At 41.6% G+C, this 25502-nt stretch overlaps 1 protein-coding gene across 2 annotated transcripts; it reads left to right on the top strand.

Moving 5' to 3' along the window:
- Window positions 1-1916: 1916 nt before the first annotated feature.
- Window positions 1917-23471, top strand: TACC1 (transforming acidic coiled-coil containing protein 1). Of its 2 annotated transcripts, XM_053463045.1 has the most exons (13): window positions 1917-2264; window positions 5617-5693; window positions 10255-11161; window positions 13563-13598; window positions 17092-17152; window positions 17721-17874; window positions 17973-18010; window positions 20613-20689; window positions 20877-20920; window positions 21201-21361; window positions 21442-21548; window positions 22012-22132; window positions 22567-23471. In XM_053463045.1, the coding sequence occupies exons 1-13, from the start codon at window positions 2152-2154 to the stop codon at window positions 22633-22635; spliced, it is 1965 nt and encodes a 654-aa protein (XP_053319020.1). In that variant the 5' UTR covers window positions 1917-2151; the 3' UTR covers window positions 22636-23471. The 2 variants fall into 2 exon arrangements, with proteins under 2 accessions (XP_053319020.1, XP_053319022.1); XM_053463047.1 differs by lacking the exon at window positions 13563-13598.
- Window positions 23472-25502: the final 2031 nt, after the last annotated feature.

Raw genomic sequence — 25502 nt, 5'->3', positions numbered from 1 at the left:
GCTTCGTATTATTACATAACATTTTCTATCTAGATGTATTTGAATAATAAAAGGGCTGTTATGTTCTTTTAACCCCTTCATTGCAACTCTGATTTGTGCTTCTCATGCACTGGCTTCCCCATCCTCCTGAACGCCCTTCAGCGGCTTATCCGACTCTCCCATAGCCTTTACTCCTTCATAAATTCCCCCAAGACCCCTTTCTTCAGGGACGGGTATCATCGGACAGGTTAACTCCCGTCCTAGCCTCTGTCCTGCTGTCAGTCTGTACGTATGTCCAGCAATATTATAACTTATTTCATTATTGTTTATGGCTGCTCCATCACACAGAGGCACTTTTACCTCTTCCCGCGTCCCGGATTTGCCCCGCGCTGCACCCTTTCTCCGGAATTCCCTTCCCCGCTCCCTCCAATTTTCTCCCTCGTATGCAAATTTCAAAAGCTCTTTCGAGAAGCGTACAACCTCTCCTCCCAACACTCTCAGCCAGCATCCTGTCTAAGTCATTCATCACTTCCCCCTCAACCAGCAACTAGATTGTAAGCTCACGGGAGCAGAACCCTCTTCTCCTTCTGTACCTGTTTCTTATTGTTTGTGATTATCCCACTGATTGTAACAGCGCTACGCAATCTGCTGGCACTATATATATATATATATATATATATATATACATTTAATGTAATGTACAACACCCTCAACTTATAATAGTTATGTGATGCCCTACACGTAATCTGCTGCAGGGTCCTCAACACCTGTTGTGCCTGTATGAGTAAATGTATATTTGTTATGTATATGTTAACCACCCCATCTTTATATTGTACAGCGCTGCGGAATATGTTGGCGCTTAAATAAAAAATAAAAAAATTTATATGATGGCACTACCTCTTTGAAGAATCAAAGCACATAGCAGCCCCCTGGCACATTAAACATTATATATATATATATTTATATTTTTTTTTTTTTACTGGACCACCTTAAATAAAATACCGCAACTTTAGAAAGAGGAAAGGCGCGGAGAGCGTTTCCCGTGCTGTGCCCAGAAGCCGTTTTCGCAGGAAGTCCTGGGTCTGAACAGCTGTAACGCGGATGGGAGGTTATTTTGTATCCAGGTTTCCTATTTCAGCCTCGCTTACTTTGTATTCAGATAATTCTCCTACAATTGCGCTTCTTCCATTAGACAAAGCATGGGGGGGGGGGAAAACTTAAAACTAAAAATACAATTGACTTTAACGGGGAAAAAAGCAGTTGAATCCCCCCCGTCAAAAGAATTAGTACAGTCCGAGAACCGTGTCAGTGTAACATATAGAATAGGTTATGGGCTATAGAAAGCAGGCTGTTTTTAACTCTAACCCCCCCATGTGAGTTATAGTACATTCCGCATAATAACATTGTTATAATGAAGATTCTGTGAACCTGTTGAATGATTTGCGGCATCTTGTAGATTGTAAGCTCACGTGCGGGGGGTCCTCAGAAGCCCCCCATTTTTGCCAGGAACTTTGTGTAAAAGTGCCTAGATTGGAAGCTCATAGGCAGGGTCCTCAACTCCTGTTGTGTCTGTACGCGTGATCGTGTCTTTGTTATGTATTTGTTGACCACCCCGTTTATAAACATGTTGGCAACTAATAAATAAATAGATGGAGAATGGGGAGGAAAAACAAGTGTGGCTTCTATAGTTCCGTGGGGCGGGGAATTAACCTTACAAGGCAGAGCCCTGTGGTTTGGGGAGAGGAGGATGTTTTTAGGGTGAGGTAGTAGTCGGTGGATGTTGCCAAATTATACTGGGTTCCAGTAGGATGGAAGCGCTACAGACGGGGAGATCTGTGGGTTGATCGGGGCTGCGTGGGCTTTGATCCTCCCCGCTGTCTGCAGTAGTACAGTCTGGTGGGGAGGGAGGAGAGGAGGGATAGCAGGGTGATGCCAGACAGCTGATTCCCACACTTACAGGCAGCATCGGGGGAAGGGACCAGGCTCGCAGGATCAGGGAGGAAGACTTGGGCTTTTGGGATAGAGTTTTAGGATACCGGTTGCCGATCATGCGTGTAGAGGGTGCCGGGGGCCACGCGTGAGCAGCACTGACGGTGCCTTAGTACCGTAAACAGCGGAGGGTCCGAAGCATTGAGTTGTTTGGGGTGTTTGGGTTTTTTAGGGTGTATCGGGATGGCATTCAGTCCCTGGCAGATACTGTCCCCCGTTCAGTGGGCTAAGTGGACGTGGTCAGCAGTGAGAGGAGGAGAGGGGACGGAGGAAGACGACCAGTCTCAGGATTCGGGGTGAGTACCCTATATTATCTTTTTTTTCTATAGTGCCAACAATGTACCCCGTGGGCCCGACGCCGGGCATTAGGATGGATGCCGGACTGTGCGGGTATCTCCTATCCACATGTTGCACTATTGGATGCGATATTAGCAAGTTTTACTTTTACTGAAAGGGTGGTAGATAAGTGGAGCAGCTTCCCAGCAGAAGTGGTAGCGCTTACTACAGTAGAGGTATTTAAACATGCACGGGATGGGCATAAAGCTATCCTGAATTTTAAGAAGAGGCCAAGGACCAATTTATAGGAAAACCAAGCAGAGTAGATGGGCTGATTGGCTGTTATCTGCCGTCACATTCTACCTTTCTATCTCCATAGCGATGTATACGCTCTGTATATACGTTTACTGGATGGAGATCGGCTTTAGTCCAAGGTGGCAGCTTTTTCTGCGTTGGCCCTTTAAAAGGCATCACCTTCCACTAAAGACTCCATCTTCTCTTGGGCCGATACATGTATAAACCATTTCCCCCATTTTAGTGTAAATGCACCTTATTCATGAATTTCACCAATTTAATACATTATGGTATAATCAGTAGATGAGTTAAGAGCTATCACATGCGAGGCTTGGTGAACTGAGACACTAGGAGAGGAAGTTCTCACCCACAGAGCTTATATAGATCATCGTTAGCCACTGGTGTTATTGTACCCTATATAATAACGCTGAGTGTCAAAATGTGTATATCGCATGGAGGATTTAATATGCTAGGAACATACTGATTAAAAGGCTGCATTATGTAACAGTACAGAGTATCTGTCTGCAATCACCCGGGTATATGATGGTGCTGAGTATCAACAGACGGACAGTACTGCGCTTGTTGAAGACCCGGGCCTTGCCGTGTGCTGACATATCTAACCGACGAGGAAGGAAATGCTGACTTCTGCTAACGGCTTTAATAAAACTGTGTGTTGGGGGGGATCTCCCGGGCTTCGTTTCTAATGCCCGCGTTTACCGATACATTATTTTGTTGAGACTTGTTGAACATGGTAGCCGAACGGCGCATCTCCATCTTCTTCTTTGATTTAGCACCAACAGATTATGGAGCTCCGTACAATAGGTCTTCTACAGAAAAGGACTCATTCCATACTTGGTGACCTTTTGGAATACAACTCTCATGACCCCCCACCCTCCCTCGGGCTAAAATTTGGAACACGCTCGTAGGGGGACTATGGGAGTTGTTCTTCAACATCATCATTTGGGCTACTTCTGTAGACCTGGCTTTGGTTAGTAGACCAAATAGCTTGTTCTTCATGTTTGTTATTGTTCAGACCTAATAATTTCTAATTACATCCCCTATTTTTTCAGTGGGGTTTAGGAAGCGGCTCGAGTTACGGACCCCTCACAGATCCTGTTAAACTTTGAACCTTGAATGGATTCCTTGGTTGAAGTCATGTCCTGGGGGAAGAGTTCTTTTCAGTTTGTGCAATCAATGTCCCCATGGCAGGTGACACTTGTGTTGGTGGCCCTTCCCTCCATGGGATAAATGATAGGCAATTTGAGAATTTCACCTGCTGACCTTAAGGGTTTTTTATGTTTATTTTTGTTTTCGAGGGGTCAGGAGAACAGCTGTGGCCAGAGCTTTAGGGCAACTGTAAGTCATTTATTCTCCCAAAAGCAAAAATATTGATTTTCGGTTTTTTTGCTAATATTCTTTCAGATTTATAAGACTTTACTAGATCTTTTTAATCCTGTATAAAACATAACATACACTTATGTTTTAGTTTATTTTGTTTTTTTAGCTGGTGGCATGAAACAGCATATGTGGAAGTTATCAAATAACAATTAATAAGAAATACTACATAATGTGTGTGTGTGTGTGTGTGTGTGTATATATATATATATATATATATATATATATATATATATATATATATATATATATACATATATATATACACACTCACACAGCAGCAAAATCTTCATCTAAATTACAATAATGAACAAACACACTCTGTATTGTCTTGTCCATATTGAAGGATACATCATTCAAAAATTCACAGGGTGGGTTGGAAAAGGTATGTGAACCCCTAAGGCTGATGACTTCAACAAAAGCTAGTTGGAGTGAGGAGTTAGAAAACCTGAAGTCCAATCGATGAAATAGGTTTGGAGGTGTGATTTAGACCTGCTGAATACATTGTTGGTTTGCATAAAGCTGGAAAGGGTTACAAAGTTATTTCAAAAAGCTTACATATTCATCAGTCCACAGTTAGACAAATTATTTAGAAATGGAGACAATTTAATTCTGTGGCTGCTCTCCCTAGAAGTGGGCTCCCAGCCAAAGGCACAATGCAGAATACTCAATGAGGTAAAAAAGAATCCTAGAGTAACAGCTAAAGGCTTGAATGAATCATTGGAACTGCTTAACATCCGTGTTCATGTGTCTGCCATACACAAAACATTAAACAGGCATGGAGTCCGTGGCAGTACATCATGGAGGAAGCCGCTGCTCCCCATTGAATGTTTAATGGGTGCGTTTGAAAAGGACACGAAAGATTGTTTGTGTGTTATTGGCTTAAACACATTGTGTTTGTCTATACCTGTGACTTGGATGGAGATGATATTTCATGAACAACTAATGCAGAAAACCAGGTAATTCCAAAGGGTTTGCTTCCTTTTTCTTGCTGCTGTACATAACACTATATGAGAAACTAGTTTTTATGACCTGGAAGCCTCTTGGAGATCAGGACAGGGCACCGGTTGCGTCATGTGTCTCAGCACACAACATAATCGCGTAAATATTTCTGCCGCAAAATGCTTCTTTATTTGTGACAATACTATGGCTTCCTGTAAGGCGCTGCTGGCTCGGTCTAGTTCCTTCTTCTAGCGTCCATAGTCTTGCTAGGAAAGGCGACTCACAACTGTATGAAAATCGCGCAGGACCTAAAGAACACTCATGCAAAACGCTACGTACTTTTTCCTGTTTTCTGCTTTAAATAACAAAAACCTTCTCTGCTGGCGTTGGTAGGAAGCCTACAGGAAAAGTGGTGGCGGTTCACTGCGAAGGGCCAATGCTAGTAGGCTCCTCCAGCTAGAGTGGCTGAGCTTGCCCCGTATAATGCATAATTTAATGGCGCGAGGAGATTACATTACATTATATCTTCTCGGAGCAGAAGCTGGTTGGGTATGTCCGTTCATAATGTGTAGGAACTGAAACACAACTCTCCTGTAGACTCTGCCTTTAGTGAATAGACCTGAAATCAATGAGTGTTGACAAGTGCGATTGTTTATTAATGTGAGGATGAAATATTGAAACATGTGAGATGTCGCTAACCATTTCTGGAATCTAACAAAACTGGTTTAATTTCCACTCTAGTTCAGATTCGGAGGGACACTTTGACACACCTGAGGCGGATACTCCGGCCCCGTCACCTGTAAAGGAGGTATCGCAAGGTAATTGGCATGCCGATAAAGAGAACGCTGTGGTATATGCTGATGTTACGAGAAATCAGATGAGATGTATTATCACGCTTTAGCTATATACTTCACTCCGAATCCTGGACCAGCTGACAACAAACCCCATTTGAGGCTGGTAGGGGTTGTAGTCCTGTAACACTCTGGGCAGAAGGCTACCCAGTCCCGCATGTTGATGATGATGATGATGATGACGATGATGATGTAATGCAGTGCATGGGCCCTCTATAGCCTATCTCTCCAGTAAATGCCATGTTCTGGCGTTCTTATTTCTCCCCGGCTGTGTGGCTTTGTTTTCCTGTGCTTGTGATTCAGACATACAGTTTGTGGGCGAGTGACTCATGGGATCTGAGGAATCCTAAAAATATCCTGCGTGTGCATAATGCCGAAACCGAGCCAAGATCAAATCTTACCCGTTCTATGAAACAGCTGCCTGGAAGCCTCGCATATTCCATATGATTCTATTAGTACTTTGTATAATCCAACCCTATAACTCCTCCTATTACACATATCACCCGACCCTATAACTCCTCCTATTACACATATCACCCGACCCTATAACGCCTCCTATTACACATATCACCCGACCCTATAACGCCTCCTATTACACATATCACCCGACCCTATAACTCCTCCTATTACACATATCACCCGACCCTATAACTCCTCCTATTACACATATCACCCGACCCTATAACTCCTCCTATTACACATATCACCCGACCCTATAACTCCTCCTATTACACATATCACCCGACCCTATAACGCCTCCTATTACACATATCACCCGACCCTATAACTCCTCCTATTACACATATCACCCGACCCTATAACTCCTCCTATTACACATATCACCCGACCATATAACTCCTCCTATTACACATATCACCCGACCCTAAAACTCCTCCTATTACACATATCACCCGACCCTATAACGCCTCCTATTACACATATCACCCGACCCTATAACTCCTCCTATTACACATATCACCCGACCATATAACTCCTCCTGTTACACATATCACCCGACCCTATAACTCCTCCTATTACACTTATCACCCGACCATATAACTCCTCCTATTACACATATCACCCGACCCTATAACTCCTCCTATTACACATATCACCCGACCATATTACACCTCCTATTACACATATCACCCGACCCTATAACTCCTCCTATTACACATATCACCCGACCCTATAACTCCTCCTATTACACATATCACCCGACCCTATAACTCCTCCTATTACACATATCACCCGACCCTATAACGCCTCCTATTACACATATCACCCGACCCTATAACGCCTCCTATTACACATATCACCCGACCCTATAACGCCTCCTATTACACATATCACCCGACCCTATAACGCCTCCTATTACACATATCACCCGACCCTATAACGCCTCATATTACACATATCACCCGACCCTATAACGCCTCCTGTTACACATATCACCCGACCCTATAACTCCTCCTGTTACACATATCACCCGACCCTATAACTCCTCCTGTTACACATATCACCCGACCCTATAACTCCTCCTATTACACATATCACCCGACCATATAACTCCTCCTATTACACATATCACCCGACCCTATACCGCCTCCCTGTTACATATGGAACCCGACCCTATAACTCCTCCCTGTTACATATAGAACCCGACCCTATACCTCCTACTGTTACACATATCACCCGACCCTATACCTCCTCCCTGTTACATATATACGCCTCTCTATAACTCCTCCCATTGCTTAGTTTTTCCAGTTATAACCGTGTACAGCGCTGGGGGGGTTATAACCATATACAGCACTGGGGGGGTTATTTTAACATGTATAACATGGTCATATTGCCGAATATATAACGCTGGGGGGTGGTATATTACCGTATAGAGCGCTGGGGGGGGTATATTAACGTGTACAATGCTGAGGGGGGTGTACTACTGTATACAGCGCTTGGGGGGGATATACTACTGTAACATTATGTACAAAACCCAGCTAATTTACCTGATACAGAGGTAAATAATGGTGGGTACTGCCCGTGAACATCCACAGCCGGTATTAATCAAGTTGTGAGTTTAGTGAATGTGTAGCGTGTGAACTTTGTTTTAGTTTGTATAATGTTTGTGTCTGTAAGTGCTGTGCATACCATCCATACTCCAAATGATTGTCAAGTAACACGGCCTTCCTAGTGAAGATTCTTAACATTTCTTTCAGTCTGCTTCACTAGAGTGTTTAACCCATTCACGGCCAGAGGTACGCTGTATACACAATAAATGTGTTCAGTCGTTTATGTAGTGTCTGAACCTGTCCTGATAATCCGCAGTCAGATCCCCTTGCATGAGTCTGCCTTGATAATCTGTGGTCACATCTCCTTACATTAGATATAAAATCATCACAACCAAAACCTGTCCTGATAACCTGCAGTCACATCACCTTACATTACATACAAACCCAGCACTGTCTGAGCCTGTCCTGATAATCTGCAGTCACATCACCTTACATTACATACAAACCCAGCACTGTCTGAGCCTGTCCTGATAATCTATAACCAGATCCCCTTACAATACATACAAACCCAGCACTGTCTGAGCCTGTCCTGATAATCTGCAGTCACATCCCCTTACATTACATACAAACCCAGCACTGTCTGAGCCTGTCCTGATAATCTGCAGTCACATCCCCTTACATTACATACAAACCCAGCACTGTCTGAGCCTGTCCTGATAATCTGCAGTCACATCCCCTTACATTACATACAAACCCGGCGCTGTCTGAGCCTGTCCTGATAATCTGCAGTCACATCGCATTACATTACATACAAACCCAGCACTGTCTGAGCCTGTCCTGATAATCTGCAGTCACATCCCCTTACATTACATACAAACCCAGCACTGCCTGAGCCTGTCCTGATAATCTGCAGTCACATCCCCTTACATTACATACAAACCCAACGCTGTCTGAGCCTGTCCTGATAATCTGCAGTCACATCCCCTTACATTACATACAAACCCAGCACTGTCTGAGCCTGTCCTGATAATCTACAGTCACATCCCCTTACATTACATACAAACCCAGCGCTGTCTGAGCCTGTCCTGATAATCTGCAGTCAGATCCCCTTACATTACATCCAAACCCAACGCTGTCTGAGCCTGTCCTGATAATCTGCAGTCACATCACCTTACATTACATACAAACCCATCACTGTCTCAGCCTGTCCTGATAATCTACAGTCGGATCATGTGTACAGTTGAAAGCTTACATTTTTAGAAGTGATGGTTAATATTTTTGGGTATTTGAAATTCCATTTGTCGCTGTGCAGTGGATTGTGGGTAATTTGAGGTCAGGCGACGGTTACACAAAGGAAGTTAGAACAATGTAGGTAGTGTATCCCTACCGTGACTTAATACAAAGGTTCTCAGGCTGGGAGGGAGGCAGCCATTACAAGGACAATGCGGTCAGACCGGTATATAAATCCGGGCTAAACTTTTTTTTATAAAGGGAGAATTTAAATCTCTGCATTTTTTTAATTTAATTTTATTTGGATCTTTATATCCCTCAGAACTAGAGCTATTTTTTAAAGGTTATTTATACAAAGTAGAAATAAATCAAGTTTCCTTATAACCTCTGCTTCAGTTGTGGTGACATCATAGTGTCATGGCATGCCTTTGTTAGAGGCCTCTGACATCATTGCAGGTGGGATTGTTAACTAAATAAATGTCCCCTTTTTTTATTATTTTTTTTTACTGGGATGAGGTCAGGGCGATGACAACTGGTTTGGTCCACATGATATATATCTCCCCCCCCCCATTCTGAAGTGTTTGTATCATTTATGTCTTTGTATATAAATAATCGGTATTTCACTTATAAATTATGTTTATTTTAGCATAGAATGCCCCTATATCGGGCCTTCTTTCGATGTGCAGTAGTGTGCGCGCGCATGCACAGGCATACGTGACATGCTCTTGAGAACGCATAACACTGCCCTAGTGGCAGGTTTCAGCATTACACCCTGTTGGCACCGGTCTATGCCAATGGTGAACCACCCCGGTAGATGTAAGCTAGTTGAGCTATAATTGCTTTTTCCCCCTATAATTACAGTTTTAATGATCCAATTTATTGGCTTAGCATGAAAGCAAAATATTTGTAATGCTCTACACACTAATACCGCCCGCTGGCAATTACAAATCCTCTCTAATTTTACTAAATTCAAGAGAGGTCTTCGTTAATCACACACAAGGTTCCAAGTAGGATTCTTTACAGGAACTTCAGATTAATGTAAGTACTCAGAATGACTAAAAAGGAGAAAAGATGGGGATATAGAAAAAAAATCCAAATGAATTGGTATTTTGCTCCATTTTCTATTAACGCCAGTCTGCAAGGCTTTTCAACCCAATAGATATTCAAAATGTTATTATTTTTTATTAAGATTATAGTATGTATTAGATAAGATGCTGACAGCAAAAATATTATGGGCTTGTTTTTGACCTATACTAATATACTTATTTATTTCTTTTTTTAAGTTTTAGTTTTGTTCAAGGAATCAGAAAAAGATATCACTGAGCTGGTATCAGAATTATCTTTGAAAGATAACAACAACTTGCCTAGCGATGAAACTTTATCAGAATCCGGAAAGGGGGACCAGAAGGAAAATCAGTACGCTGAATCAGACGCGTACCCTGTGCTACCACAAACTGATGCCGGTGTGGCCGAATCCAAAGCTTTGGTCACTGGTGTTCCAGAGCATACAGCAGAAAAACCTGTGGTCAATCAGCGTGTTGACGGAGAGCTGAAAGTCTCAAACGCTCAACCTGAACTTAAGAAGGAGGTTGATGTGGAAAGCTTAGATGTTGATCAGAAACATAACATCTCCAGTTCTGGTGACGAAGACCATAGAAACGAGGTTCTACAGGCTCAGCCGGTTGGATTGGTGGAATCTTCTGCCGTGGAATTAACATATCAAGATCACAAAGAGTCTCCTCCAGAACTTAATGTTGTGGAAGGGTTAGAGAAGGATGCCACAAAAGTTACACCAAGAAAGACAAGGAAACTTGGCAGCAAACTTCCATCGAAAAAACAAAAGGATACTGCCAACAAAACCACCGGTTTAGAGCAGCTCGATAAGAGTGCAGAGGTACTGTCTTCATCAGTTGACCCAGAGAATCTCCCGATTCCCAAATCAACATATAACTTTGATCCGAGCCAGTGGGATGACCCCAACTTCAACCCTTTTGGTGGGAACTCGGCGCTTCCCTCTTCCCCTAAGGGATCTCGTAGGTTCAACAAGGAGCATGGTGATCAGCCTTTGGAGAACCATACGCCATCTAAAACTCTTTCCAGCTCAGAAAATGATCTTACTCGTGAACCCAAGCCTAGAAGGGATTCTGAAACAAGCGCGACATCTTCTCCAAAGATGGCGAGGTCCCGTCTGATCACGTAAGGGTTCTTAAGATGTACTCACTGGGTTCATACACGCTAATACGCTATGAATTAGAGTGTGTGTGGGGGTATTTTTTACGTACAAAAATGCCTATGTTTTTAGTGTCCTATATACCAAATGTGTAAAATGAGACCATTTGGGTCATAATTCTGGTCATGTCAGTTGGTGCTTGGAAGGCATGTGGAGTTACCCCTAATGTAGACCTCCGGGCATCCTGTATGTACAATTCATGTTTTGTCGATCCTTTCAAACTGAAGAGGCGCTGTGCCTGCCGCGTTTTACGCTTTGAGTGGCCGTGAACACAATCTCTCGCAGTAATCTGTATCAGAGATTGCTGAAAGGAGGCTGTGGTAGAACATCCTTATGTTATACTTGTGAGAAATTAAGCGTTCTAAAACATCTTTTCCTTTTACTCAAATCCTGCATTTCAAAATTCAATACACAAAATAAGAAACAAAGAGTTTGACGACAAATAAGACCCCTTCGGCTCATCTAGTCTGCCTGTTTTTCCTGATGTAAAGACTTGGATCTTAATCAGTTGTTGGTCTCCATGTGCCCCATGCCTGTTTAGATTCCCTCACTGTATTATCCTCTATCACTAAACCTTTGTTTACCAATAAAAATGTGCGGTGAATATGTATCAGGACACACATTATGAGCATAACATGGGAGCAACCTTTTACCCTCTTCCTTCCTTGGATCTGTATTGTTATTCCTCCCCTGTTGGTTAGCTACTCCGTACCATAACATTCTGTGAGAGTTCTTTCACAAGGGGCAGGGCTAGATGTGCATGGGGTGGTGCTAGACCCAGAGATTCTCAAATGAGCTGGGGGTAGGAGGGAAAGTGGGTGGGGAGTGGGCGTGGCCAAATGATATTTTTTGTAATACCTATAGTTTTTAACAATAACCATGGGCATCCTGGAAATTGTCTGACCTAAATTTCACCCATTGTTGAAAGACAAGAACATTTTTAATTTAACCCCTTAATGACAAAGCCCGTACATGTACAGACTCCAAATGCATTGTTTTCAATGGGTTTAGGGACCGCCCACTGTCCTTAAGGAGTTAATTGTCGCTGTGCATATCCCTGGATCCAGAAATGTATAATAATAATATTCTTAAAGGCTTACCAGGGTTTTATTTCCTATAAACTTCACTAGGCAGCCACCTAAGGAGATATTTTTATAAACCTGCCAAACATTATCCCTGCCGGTGCGCCATATCATTCTGATGATGCCATGCCCCATTTGGACATTTTAGCCCAACCCATACTCCGCCTTATCCTGGCCATGCCCCACCCCTTGGGCAGGGCTAATTTCTGTGGACGCCCATGAAGAAATGGTTATTATTTTCCCCTTGTTTCTGTGTATCGTGTAACGTTCGAGCTACGTTCTAGATCCGTGCCCGTTGACTTGGTCTGTTACACCAGCCTCAGACCCTCGGTTATTCCTGCGAAAGAGTAAAGAGGGTTCAACAAGATGTTCGGTGTCTGAGACAAAAACTAGCAGCCGTAATATTCATGCCGTAATATGTCTATTTTATTTGCTTAACGTTTGAAAGTTATTGACCCGTAAAGTCGCCTATAAATTTGTTGTGCAGATAAGAAGATGGAGAGCAGCTGAATTGTTGATTTAGGTCACTGATATGCGGAATCAACTCCACATTCCAAATCCCAATCATATAATCTGCAGATATCTCCAGGGAACTTCTCCTTTACCTCTACAAAACCTCGGCATAAATTATTTGTATTGCTGGATATCGCCTCCTGTATAAATCCCTATTGTACCAAGTAAGCCCTGCCTCCAGCTTCTCCTAATACTTTATATAACCCTTCCCAGTAACACCCCCTATTACTATATACAACCCCTTCTCATAATGCTGACTATTATTCCACATAACCCCTACCTGTAATCGCTCCCATTACTCCATAGAACCCTTAATCAGGGGCAGGCACCAACATTGCTCATGGTAGACATTTATTGGGGTCTGTGGTGGACAATATAATGATGATCTATGGACCTTCTCAAACCTTGCCACGGACACTGGTGCCACGCTCCCAATTTACTCCCTATAACTCCTCAAATTACTTTGTATCAATACTTTGTATTACCCTTCGCTATAAATCCCATTATTCCTTCATTCAGAAGGAGTTTAGTTTTCTTATGTCTTCCCGTTATGCGGTTTTGCTGTACTTACCCCACACAGCAGGCAACTTCCTCCTCTAATGTATATTCCTATAACCCCTTTGGCTAAATCAGGGGTACACACAGCAACAGGCCTTCTGACTAAATGTCACTAAATGCCCCAGGGGCACCAATGACCAAACAATGAGTTTTTTTTTTTCTTCCTTCTTTGTCTGTCACTCAGCCTGTCCTCTCTTCTCTTCCTTTGCCTCAGGACTAATGAGCAAGTGAAATTTCTCTGTTTTTTGTTGTAAGTACTTATCTCTTTTTCATTTTTCCTCTTGTGACCAGCTTCACGGCCGGATTCTCCGCACGTGCCTAAAGTGGGCGTGGCTTAGTTGTATCCCCACCCACTTTTGCCTATGCCCCAACCAATTGTAAGCACACAAGGCTTTTCTCGTTTATGCTTCTCCCTTTTCATTTTACTTTCTACCTAACAAAATTATTATGTTGTTTAATCTTTTATTTATTTATATATAAATCTATATATTTTTTATTTTATTTTTTTTACTCGAGAGCATAACGGGCACCAGTAGTCGTTATGATGAACAGTGCCTGAGATGTAAATCCGGCCCTGAATAGCTTTGCATGTGTCAGCGGTAAAAGGAGTTATATGGAGCTGGCCTGAGAAAAATAAGAATTATGTTTTTATGCTAAATAAGTACATGGCGACAAAAATGAAGTACTGACAATCTGTATTTACCCCAAAAGAGGAAGATATGTTTCAGATCAATGAACTTGGCCGGCGAAAGTCTCCAGTCTTCTTCAGGCAAACGTTAGCTACTTATATGACCAAGTTTGGCTCGTTTCTCACTACTTTGCAGAGAAAAGGGAAAGGCAATAATAGTTTCCTTTTAAATGTCACAAAGCTGTTCCAACTTATTTTTGCCGGCTTGCTCCGTTACAAAGAAAGCTCTTAAGTAGTTTTTTGGAGGGGGTTTTGGTTTTGTTTGTTACACAATGCTGTCTTTCCATTGTTCCCCATCAAGTCATTGAAATGCGGCAGGAGAATCCCAAACTGTATTGTTGTGCGAACGCTATGGTGTGTCCCAGATTCCTTTGATAGACCTTCAAGGGATTAAAATGCCAAGCATTCCGGGATTTAAGGCTTGTGGAGTATTGATCATACATCAAAGCCAGTCCTGCTTCAAAAGTGGCCTTCAAGGATGGCGGCCAACGCTCTGCTCTTTAGATAAAGTTTATAAATGGGGCGGCAGATCTTCTAAATTCTTCTTTTACAACCGTTTCCCGGGTGTTATTAGAACCAGGGCTGTTTTTCACTACAGGACCAGAACATATTTTCATGTTTTTTTTTACTATGTCTTCCTTTAATCCTAATTTCAATTTTTTTCTCATTTAGTGAACCCACACAAATTTATATTTATGTTTTTTTTTTTGTTTTTTTTTGTTTTTTTTCAGGACAGGTATGGTTCATCTGAAAATTTTCTTTTTGCCTCTGGGATCTCTCCCGTATCTCTCTAAGGTCCCTTTTATTTATTTTTGTATATTTTATTTTGAAGAGGGAGAATCTCTTGCTCTTACCCTGCAGCCCTGCTCTCCGAATCACAGCAGGTTTGATCAGTAGCAGCGGGGGTGATGGTCGCAGGGACTGCTACAGCCGATCAATTCTCTCCCATTCTGTTATTTACTGGCTCCTGTTGGAGGGGGAGACCAGACTGTCAGCATTTTGTTTCTCCAATTTCAGAGTAAAAGAGGAGTTCATACTCTATTGAATCGACTGATGATACCTAAGACTCCCGCCAATGAAGTACATCTTTAAATAATGACAAGTCAAAGTTTCCACGAGGGGCGGTATTGGAGCCACATAGTTGAGACACTTGGCCAGTCACTAAATAGAATCTGCATAATGGGTCATTAAAGGGTTAATATTTAAAGCGCCTCGGGGTCAGCTCAATGAGACAGCTCCCAGTCTTCAGACATCCTTCTCCCCGATTACCCCGATATATTTGGCGATTCAGTCTTCGTTTCAGCCCATGCCGTAGCGTTGCCTAGCATTTCGTTATATTGTGATATTGTCGCAAAGTTTTTTCCGGAATTCCAAATCTGCCCCTTTTTTGGTTTTTTTTGCCTGTTTTAATTATAAGTTACGTTCATATCCCTCGCCTTCCTCAATACATTTGCTTTATCGACATACTTCCGTGAAGAGCGTTTTTGGGAGTGTAGACCTGGCAAAACATTCATGAATTTAAATATGATTAAAAGCTGCCAAACGCTCTGTTCCTGTGACAGATGCTTCCGAAGCGGTTCAGATCCGTAAAGAGACTACGTCCTGACTCTGTGCCGTCAGATTACTAATCTGACGTTTGTGAAACACTCATGGGAGGTAAAACCTGACCTCATTATAGGAGATTTGCTGCTTTTCCCCCAAAATCCTACATTTTACAGTTCAGCTCTCTTCTGAAGAGATGGAACCATCTGTTCTTCAAGACGTTCTGACACCGGGCAAGATATTTTGTATCCTGCGAATGAAAGCGTAATAATAATACTGAATTCTATTTTTAACCTTTCTCATCGGCTCCTATAAACTGCTTTGGTATTCTGTATAAAGATTTAACCATTTGCGTTGAAGTAAATCATGGCAGGTTTTTTTGTGTAATAATTAAAATATATATTTTATGGTCTAATTGTCAACCAACCCTCCCTGATCCATGCCGATTAATATGTAAAGCCATTTCCTCGAAATGGATAATGTGGTATTTTTGTGTAAGACACAATACTACCATTTTTTTGTCCCAGGACACTTTTAGTAAAACGACCTCTCTGATTCACTGAGGGGGAAAAAAAAACTTTGCTTCAAACACCCCCAGCCCCTTCCCCTTTTAGTGGTATGGTCCAGGACTGAGCCCTGGCAGCATCTCCTCCTCATTTGTTGCAATGGCATGTACCCGGTGCCATAACATTGACGGAAGCAAGGCTCCCTGCAGAGTATTTCACATAGAAACACTCCGCAGGAAGAGAAAGGCAAGTTCTAAAACTGTGAAAGTTGTGCAAAAGAAAAGTAGGTGTGTAGAAGAATGTTCACTATTTCCATAAGTAATGATGCGTCTGCTGGACTAACGTCCAATTTTACATACGTCGCTTCGCTCCATAACAAGTGGGATACTGAATCAGCGAGTTGGATAGAATTCTCCAAGCTCAGACAGGGTTTATGTAAGACATGTTCTGGGGAAAGGTTCTAATACATCTGCTCCGTGCTTTGCGCTTGTCATAGAAAATGTATTCAGACCGATTCACCATAGTAACTAAAATTCACCATCTTTTTACAACAATGCAACCTACCGGAAAATGATGTCATTATCATAGGGTATTTAGTGCTCATCCCATCCTTCTATTCTGTCTCAAAAGGTAGGGGAAGTACACTTAATAGAAGGTGCACCTAAAACATAAATCCCACCGGGTTCCCTAATCCTGAGTCCTGCACTGGTTATAAAACAAAAAAAAAAACCACACAGCTCCCCCTAGTGTTAGGAAGTGGCCATGATGTGGTCCTTTGTCCTGCAGAATGTATGTACTAGTTCAGAATTCTTGCAGAGTGCACTGATTCAGGCTTTGTGGTGTAACCCGAAACAGAATGTTTTCCAGTGACACGGGGACTGTCCTGGAACATTTGGGGCTGTTGGTGGCTATGCTACCCAGATTGCTGTTTTTCCATTTGAACCACAACCTCATACGATGGCCACACAGTGTTAAACTTGTCTTTTTTTTTTTTTTTTTCCTTTTAGAAACAGCTGTAAGGTGCAGACATACGAAGGATCGGCGTTGGTGCTGGATGTCTGCGCACAGGTGAGCTATTGCTGGCCGATCTGTTTTCAAGTAGCTATTTCTCACCTGCTGCAATTCTTTAACCCTCTTCGTCCCAGAGGAATGCTTTTTAGGGTCCAGCTAAATTCTTAACATTAACAAGTGTGGGTTTTTTTTGTTTTTTTTTTATTTCATCTGAATTTTTTTTTTTTAAATGAATGGTGAAGGAAGGTGACCATAATTACAATAAATACATCTATATTCTTCAATTAAAAATAAAGAAATATCCCCAAATCCTACATTCTACACTTCTGTACTTTTAAGATATGAATATATATAAAATTGCCACAATGCCTACAGAGACGAGCATTGACGAGGTGTGTAGCTGATGGGTTGGGGGGGGGATGATCCAGAGAAAATAAATTAATATGGCAAAAACATTTTGGTGATCCTAAAACCATTGTGTGTAATAAAAACATGAAAGACTTGACGTCACAGGCTTTGTAAATATCTCTGGTGTTGATCAAGGGTTAACTATGAGGTCATTTTTCTTTCGTTCACATCATCAATGGCTCATATTCTCATTCTATTCTCTAACGTATGTACACAGCAAGAGGACGGGTCCCCCACGCTCGAGAAAAGGGAGGGCCATGCCACAGACGAGGAGAAGCTGGCGTCTGCCCCTATTGTCAAAACCACTGGGCCGGGGGTTAAGGGTCAGCCAGACGATGAGTTTTTCGAGTGTTCCAACGACTCTGCATCAGGTACATTATACATTAATATTTTATATATATAAACGGAGAAAAGGCATCTCCACTCTAATTTACAACCAATTAATCATGTTTGTTTTGTTTATTTCCAGAAAAGACGTCCATTGAACACCCTGATCCTACATCTGATGTAAGTATCATTAACGATACATTATTGGTCACTTGGACAAAGAACTCTTTCCTTCAAAAAAAAAAAGGATCCCCTTGATGAAGCTGACACCCTCCGGCTGATTGGCTCATTTGTTTTATTTGCAAGAATCCGTATTCAGTTAAGGAAAAAAGACTGTTATTTAGGTGTAAGTCATGCATAAAAAAAGTCATATATATATATATATAATTATTTAGTGTGAGATCTGTTTAATATTACAAACGATTCCCTTTATGTTGTCTTTCTCCATTCTAGCCAGTAGGGGGCAGCACATTCACATGATAAATGTCCACTGTACTTGTTGAGGCTGTAGTTATATTGAAACCTGTGGGGTGTGCTCTTGCTCCTGCCAGGCTTCTAGTCGTTATCTCAAATTAGATCGAGGAAGACTGAGGGATATCATATGAAGATGCTTCGTAACAGAAAGGGTAGTAGGTACTTGGAACAGACTTTCAGTGGAAGTTGTACAGCCAAGTAATGTGGAATGTATATAACGCTATGGTGGATGAGCCTATTGGTTCTTCTCTGTGGTCGCCGTCTATGTAAAAGGTGTCACAAAAAATCACCTATATATTGTGCTAATGACATTATTGACTAATCTCATTTTTATTAACCCCTTAAGGACAACGGGCTTTGTCATTAAGGGGTTAAATATTATACCCGACCTGTCAAAACCTGCAGCTCCTTAGTTCTGTTTAGACTATAATTCTCACCAAGTCCCTCTTAGGAAAGGGCAGTTTGCAATCCGGCCAAAGCTATAGACCGCCATATGTAATATGTGTGGACCATGTGCCTCCTTTTCTTTCTTTAAAAGTAAATTATGCATGTATAAATGTGTGTGTGTGTGTGTGTGTGTGTGTGTGTGTATGTATATATATATGTATGTGTGTATATATATATATATATATATATATATATATATATATATATATATATATATATATATATATATATATATATATATATAAATATAAACACGTAGATGTTGGCTCAGTTACTGGAAGATTAGGTTGAGCTGTAGAGTTGCGTATATACGCTGCCCGTTTCTTAGCACAGCAAATCTTCTAAGATTGTCCGACTCAGCAGCATTGTTGACGCGTTTTAAAGAGGATGATCCCTTTCAAGGACTTAAGGGTCAGCGTTTATTCCGAGACCTGCAGGCTAGCGCTGGGTCGTAGAGATCTCACAGCCTCCTGATGTGTTATCAGAACTCCGCACTTATTACACAAACACAGAATATTCTATCAAACGATGAGGAATCTCGAGCAGATCTGTTGACAGGGAACACCGATTTCCGGGCTGCTCCGTCCTCTCTCAGACCTTTCTCAGTCATTGGACTTCATGAAGGGCCTTTGACTAAATATTCCGTAGACGCCATGGACGTTTTCATGCTTTGCCTGGTCCTGGTTTCATTTACACTCAGAGGAGGAACTTGGTAGAAACGCCTAATCCCACCCTGATCAGCCCACATTTATTATATCGGACCAAATGTTTACCCCAACTTCGCTCGTTTAACTGTTTTATATACTATATTTATTTATAAGTTGAGGATACAGAGAGTGAACCTGAGCTTTCTTGTCTCGGCAGAGCGGCAGCTCGCTCAGCACCGGGGGTGGGAGTCCGAGTCCTTTGGACGCCATCAGTCTTAACGACCGTGTCCGAGCCTCGGTACTCTCCCTGATCAGAGAGGAGGTAACAACGTGTCTATAATCCCATCATTGAAATCATCCGGGGTTTTGAAACCACCATGAACGAGATTGGGCACAATGACCTCTCTATCATAGTCTACACTGTAATTCCGGGGGCAGTCATCCTGTTTCACGGACCTCCGTGTGTGATTTTAATTTAACAACACGGTAACTCCATTCGCTTGTATTGTTCCACTGATTAAAATTGGCTGTATGTACAGCGCATTACAAGCAGCCTTGGCACGAAAGTTCCTCTTGGAAAACAAGATGCCTGTCCCCGGGGGCCTTCTGCATGAAAATGCTTCTGATTGAATAAAAAAAAAAAAAACAAAAAAAAAAAACAAAAAACGGTGCAAATATTACAACATTTTGGTTGTCAACCCTTCTGTGCATTATTACCTATTTGATAGCACAATAAATGTTTTATTATATGGCTTATAATCCTTTTGGATGTCCCTCTCAGAAGCATTTTTGTTGTTGCTCATCAGGACCATTGGCTGTAATGTTCTTAATTCATGAACTCATCACTCTGCTTTGGGTGTATTTGTGTCGCTAAAGACCATTCAATAATTGCATGACTGTGCCCAAGGCGTGTCATCCACAATGTCCACTCGTGGAAGTGCTGCTTCTCCACCAAGAGTGGCATTGCTGCTCCTAATACTTTGCCAGAGGTCTTGTGGAACCTTTAGGTTACACTTTTGGCCTCCAACAGTGTTGTCCAGGATGGGGGTAAGTCTAATTTCCTTGTGTGCATATGCCCCAGGAACTCATGTTTGCATTATCATATTATCATATTCTCTATTTGACAGAGAATGTATTTATTACCCATTGTACAGCGCTACGGAATACAATGGCGCTCTATAAAAATAAATAATAACAATACTATTTCCCAAAAGATCATTACAAGGGAGATGGAAGCCAAGGATTGGAAGACGAAATATGAAGAGAGTCACGCGGAGGTGCTAGAAATGAGGTGAGGAGCAAAGCTGACAATCTAATCCTTTTGTATAGAGTTATTGTGTCTTATGATGGATAATGAGCACGCTGCAGTCCGTCCTGGGGCCAAGGACTATGACGTTGGTGTAGATTCTATGTTTCTGTGTACGCACATGGATGTACTTATTCGATTCATATCTATGCATACCATTTTTCTTTTGCAGGAAAATTGTTGCGGAGTATGAGAAGACCATCGCTCAGATGATTGGTGAGGTTTTAAAATACTACACGTAGGAGGAAAACAGTCCTTCTGTGTTTAACGTACTCTCAATAACGCATGTGCTTTCCTTAATTTGTTGTTCTAAAAAGCACCTATTAATCTATATTAATTATTTTCATCTGTTATCGAATTGTCTCCGCTTCATCTCTGCTAAAAGTGTCGGCTTCTTCTGGGTCCTACATAGAGTTCAGTAAAGGACTTGGGGGTTTCGTGGTACTTTCACGCTAGTATATTTTGGCGTGTTTTTTTTCCCCTTCCTTATGAGCAGAAGATGAGCAAAGAAGCAATATGGCGTCCCAGAAGAGCCTCCAGCAGCTGGCCATGGAGAAGGAACAAGCCATTGCTGACCTTAACTCGGTGGAGCGGTCTCTCTCTGATCTCTTCAGAAGATACGAGAACCTAAAAAGTGCCCTAGAGGGGTTCAAGAAGGTATCGCGAGCATCTTAACTCATCGCTATGTGCCAGAGATTTAATGCTGTATAATGCTTCATAAGTCGTGTAACTTTCAGAATGAAGAAGCCCTTAAAAAGTGTGCGCAGGATTACTTGGCTCGAGTGAAACAGGAGGAGCAGAGGTACCAGGCCCTAAAACTCCATGCGGAGGAGAAGCTGAACAAGTAAGTAGCCATCTTTGTCTTCCAAAGTTTATGTGGCTATGAATAAAATATTTTTTGTCCTATTATACCTTACTGTTCAGTTAAAGTAAGTCTAACAAACCCCCCCAGCATCACCATGCTTTTAGCTTTATGGCTTTCAGCCCTGTCAACGGCAGAAGATATATCGGCGGCATGCAAACCAAGGCCCAGGCGCTCATGCTGCACATTTGGTGGCGGTGGTGACCTGCCGGAGGCTTTTCAAGCAAAATACTGATAGAAGAAAGAATAGATGGGAATAAAAGACCCTTTTAATGGGTCGGTCACTGGAATACAAATTATTGTCGATTACCTTTTGGCATCACGGATCTGATGGTGTTTTACAAACGGTTTCAAGGACCGTTTTATTGTGCATTAAAAGATATTTTAATGCAATTTTGCGCCAATTAAGTTAAATTTTCTGTATTTTTCTTTAATTTAAAAAAAGGGCCAATGAAGAAATCGCACAGGTCCGGACCAAGGCAAAAGCAGAAAGCGCGGCTCTGACGGCAGGCCTAAGGAAGGAGCAGATGAAGGTTGATTCACTGGAGAGGGCACTGCAGCAAAAGGCGAGTAAAAGAATTTCTGTATACAACGAGATTCTGTTACCTGATCACCATAGTAACCAATGAAATGTTTCTTCTGATCGGACCATTTCATTGGTTGTTGTAAGTTACTAAGAGTTTAAACTGACCTATTTTTTTTCCCCCGTAACCCCCAAATCTGTTTATAAAAAGCAATTTATGATTCAATCTAGTAGACATGTAGCAATCCGCAGCACTATTCTTTTGGTTGCCACATGGCTTGGACCACACTCTACAAAGAACCCTGTGGTAATTGTAAAAATAAAGTTATTTTACCAGTTCTACCCAGTGCGATGTGGCAAATTACCATGTCTATGCGCTCCAATGCTACTAGGAGGGGTACAGCAAAGCCGGCGGGGTCTGTACGAGACCCCTCTGTGTTTAGTCGAAGAGTGCTAATGTTTCATTTTCTTCCTCAGAACCAAGAGATTGAAGAACTGACAAAGATCTGTGACGAGCTGATTTCTAAGATGGGAAGGAATGACTAAGAGGTCCCCGCCGCCCCAGGATAAATACCCTAATACTCTTCCTGCCTGATATAGTCCTTTTTAACTTGAAGAAACCATGAAACCTTCACTCTAAGAGATTCCTTATGTGTGCTTTGGGTTCAAGTCCAGTTGTTGTACAATGAGCATCCCATACCCAGGACTTCCTTAGATCAAAGGGACGAATGCTGCTAGGCCGATGTGGCGTGCATGATAGTAAGGGGGGCTCTCTCTGTTCGGGGCTATTGTTGAGTGAGATTTCCTAAGAAAAGACATGTCGCCACTTTGCGTGTGTGTGTATATATAGCAGTCTATAGACCAAGGGTTGAGTGAACCCAAGGTTATTTCATTTCAGAGAACGCACTTTTAAAGGGCCAACTCCCCTCCTTGTGTTGGTGGAACCTTTCCAGAGTTACTTATGTTGTCTGGCTCTGGCCGATTTCATTTAAAACATGTAAATGCTTCCAAGGGTTCCTCAACTAGTGGCTAGCTGTGGCCATATGGACACAGTGACACTTGGATCCCTGTTGAAGTTAGTGGGGAGCCAGCTTATGGAAGCCAAGATTTGCTAGATACACACCCCTTGGATGCTTCCATGTACATGGTTATATGGTTTGTTTTTTTTGTTCACGGTTACTGCAACTTAATAGGGCCACAGGAATAATGGATAGCGTAGTCTTATACCCTCGGTTGTCAATATTTTACAATACAAGCATGCTGTGGGGGTGTCTCCGTATGTGGTCCCAACTAGGACATAACCCTAACCATAGCAGACTCTCAAGTTAAAAACATGGGAAAGGTTGGCTAGGAAGAAAACCAATACGTACGGCTTTGTATGCAACTCATAGGATGCATCTGTACAGAACTTGGCTTCCAAGCGTCACATGGAAACTTGTATCGCCAAACACTTTTTATGTGGCAGAGACGAGGGGGAAAACCCCTTATGCTTTTTATACCTTTCCTTTAAGGTGCAAACAAGTGTCCTTTCTGTTATATTCCCATAATGTGCCACAGGGATATTCTTTCTTTCTTTCTTTCACTCTTACAACATCCCTTTAATGAAGAAATAAATATTTTACCTTTAGACACGGCAGCAACTACATTAAGTGGGCTTTCTCTAGTATGAATTTTCAGGCTAGGGACAAATGGGTCAAACTAGTGAGTGACGCTGTCCTGCTACGTAACACACAGTAAATGTGTGATCACCAAGTGCTTAAACTGCGTGACAAATCCGACTTCTGGGACCTAAGGATTAAAGCTTTAATAGTTCCCACTCGGCTGAATTATATGGTTTCAGAGGGTAATAAATGATTACGGGGCGGGAAGAAGTTAGATAAATCTCAAAATCCTCTTCGCTCAACATGGGCTGGACAACTCATAGATACTGTGCATTGCTATACAATGCACATATATGATCCTTGGACATGTTGTAACGTACATCGTAGGGGGTCGTGGAAGAGGATAAGGGAGAATTAAATTCAGCATGAACGCCTAACAGTACTAAGTATTGGCTGGTCCAATATAGGTTTTGATGCACAGTCCATCTGCACGAGGGTTAAAAACTCAACGCAGGATTGCACCAAGGGGGGTTAATGCCACTGTATGTCCCTATAACTTACTTAGTAAATTAATTTCGGATCTGTTACGGAATTCCGGATGGCGTTGTAGTAAATCCAAACAAAACATGTCAGCAATACCTTTCCCAAGGAGGTACCTTGAATCGAGGAATAATTTTGTTTGCTTGTTTTAATTGTTCTTAGGCCTTAATGTTCATTGGCACAAAATAAATTGTGCAACTTTGTGTTTTTTGCACAAACACCCCCAGACTTATTGTAGGCAGCCCCCTTCACCTTCCTTATCAAATTATTAAAAAAAAATTCCCTCAAAAAATATCTCTTTATGAACATTAACACAACTGCCGCCATTTTGAAAATGGAGGCCTAGAGTATACAGCCATATGTTTGGTCCCTAATATTGTTTTCTGTTGCTTTTCATAAAACTATAATAATTTCTAGTGTCAGGGACCCCAAAAACACAATTTGTTGGGGGGAAAAAAATCTAATTGCCTCAATGTTATGGCAGCATATTGAGGGTCCTACAGGCTGCGCTGCTATTGTTTGGATAATAAAATATATATATATGTATTAAAGGATATATTTTTCAACATATACAATATGCGGAGGCCATATAACCTTGGCTTTATGTGAATCCTAATCCCTGCGTAATCTCAAAAAAAGAAGGCTTCATATATTAAACCACAGTATATTTTATATACAGCAAATGTTTTTTATATGTTCAGGAAAATAATTAACTGTTCTGACACAGAAGATTAAAAAAGATGACCGATAAATACGAACACATATATATATATTTTTCCTTTGGTTGTGTATGTATAAACTGTGTTTAAAATCAACTTGTGTCTGTGTTTTCTTTTGGGTTTTTTTTTGTGGTTTTTTTATATAGCAAACTTTCCAAATCCAGAACATTTAAAATACAATTTTATCAATGTTTTATAATAGGCTAAATTGTGCTTTTTTGAGTAATAATTCAGATTGGTGAGCAACAAGAAGATCCTGCATTTTTAGATAAATCGGAAGAAAATCAAAGCTACGTCCTGATTTAACGTGGTATTTTCAGCGTGTCTGCAGACCTCTATCGCTGCATATATGTCGTGGCAGGCGCTTTACTGAGCAGCGTCTGATGAATTTGCCAAAGCCCTGTCATCTAAACATTGATGTCCTTCTACAGACATAGAAACATACAATTTGACAACGCATAAGAACAATTCTGCCTGTTTTTCCTGTAAAGAATTCTCATTTATGGCGATAGCAGATAAAGCCTTTGTTTTTTTTAAATAAAAACCTGGTGGT

Source organism: Spea bombifrons, chromosome 4 (genome assembly GCF_027358695.1).
Source record: "Spea bombifrons isolate aSpeBom1 chromosome 4, aSpeBom1.2.pri, whole genome shotgun sequence".
NCBI classification, from domain to species: domain Eukaryota; kingdom Metazoa; phylum Chordata; class Amphibia; order Anura; family Pelobatidae; genus Spea; species Spea bombifrons.
This window is presented reverse-complemented; position numbering and strand designations above follow the sequence as displayed.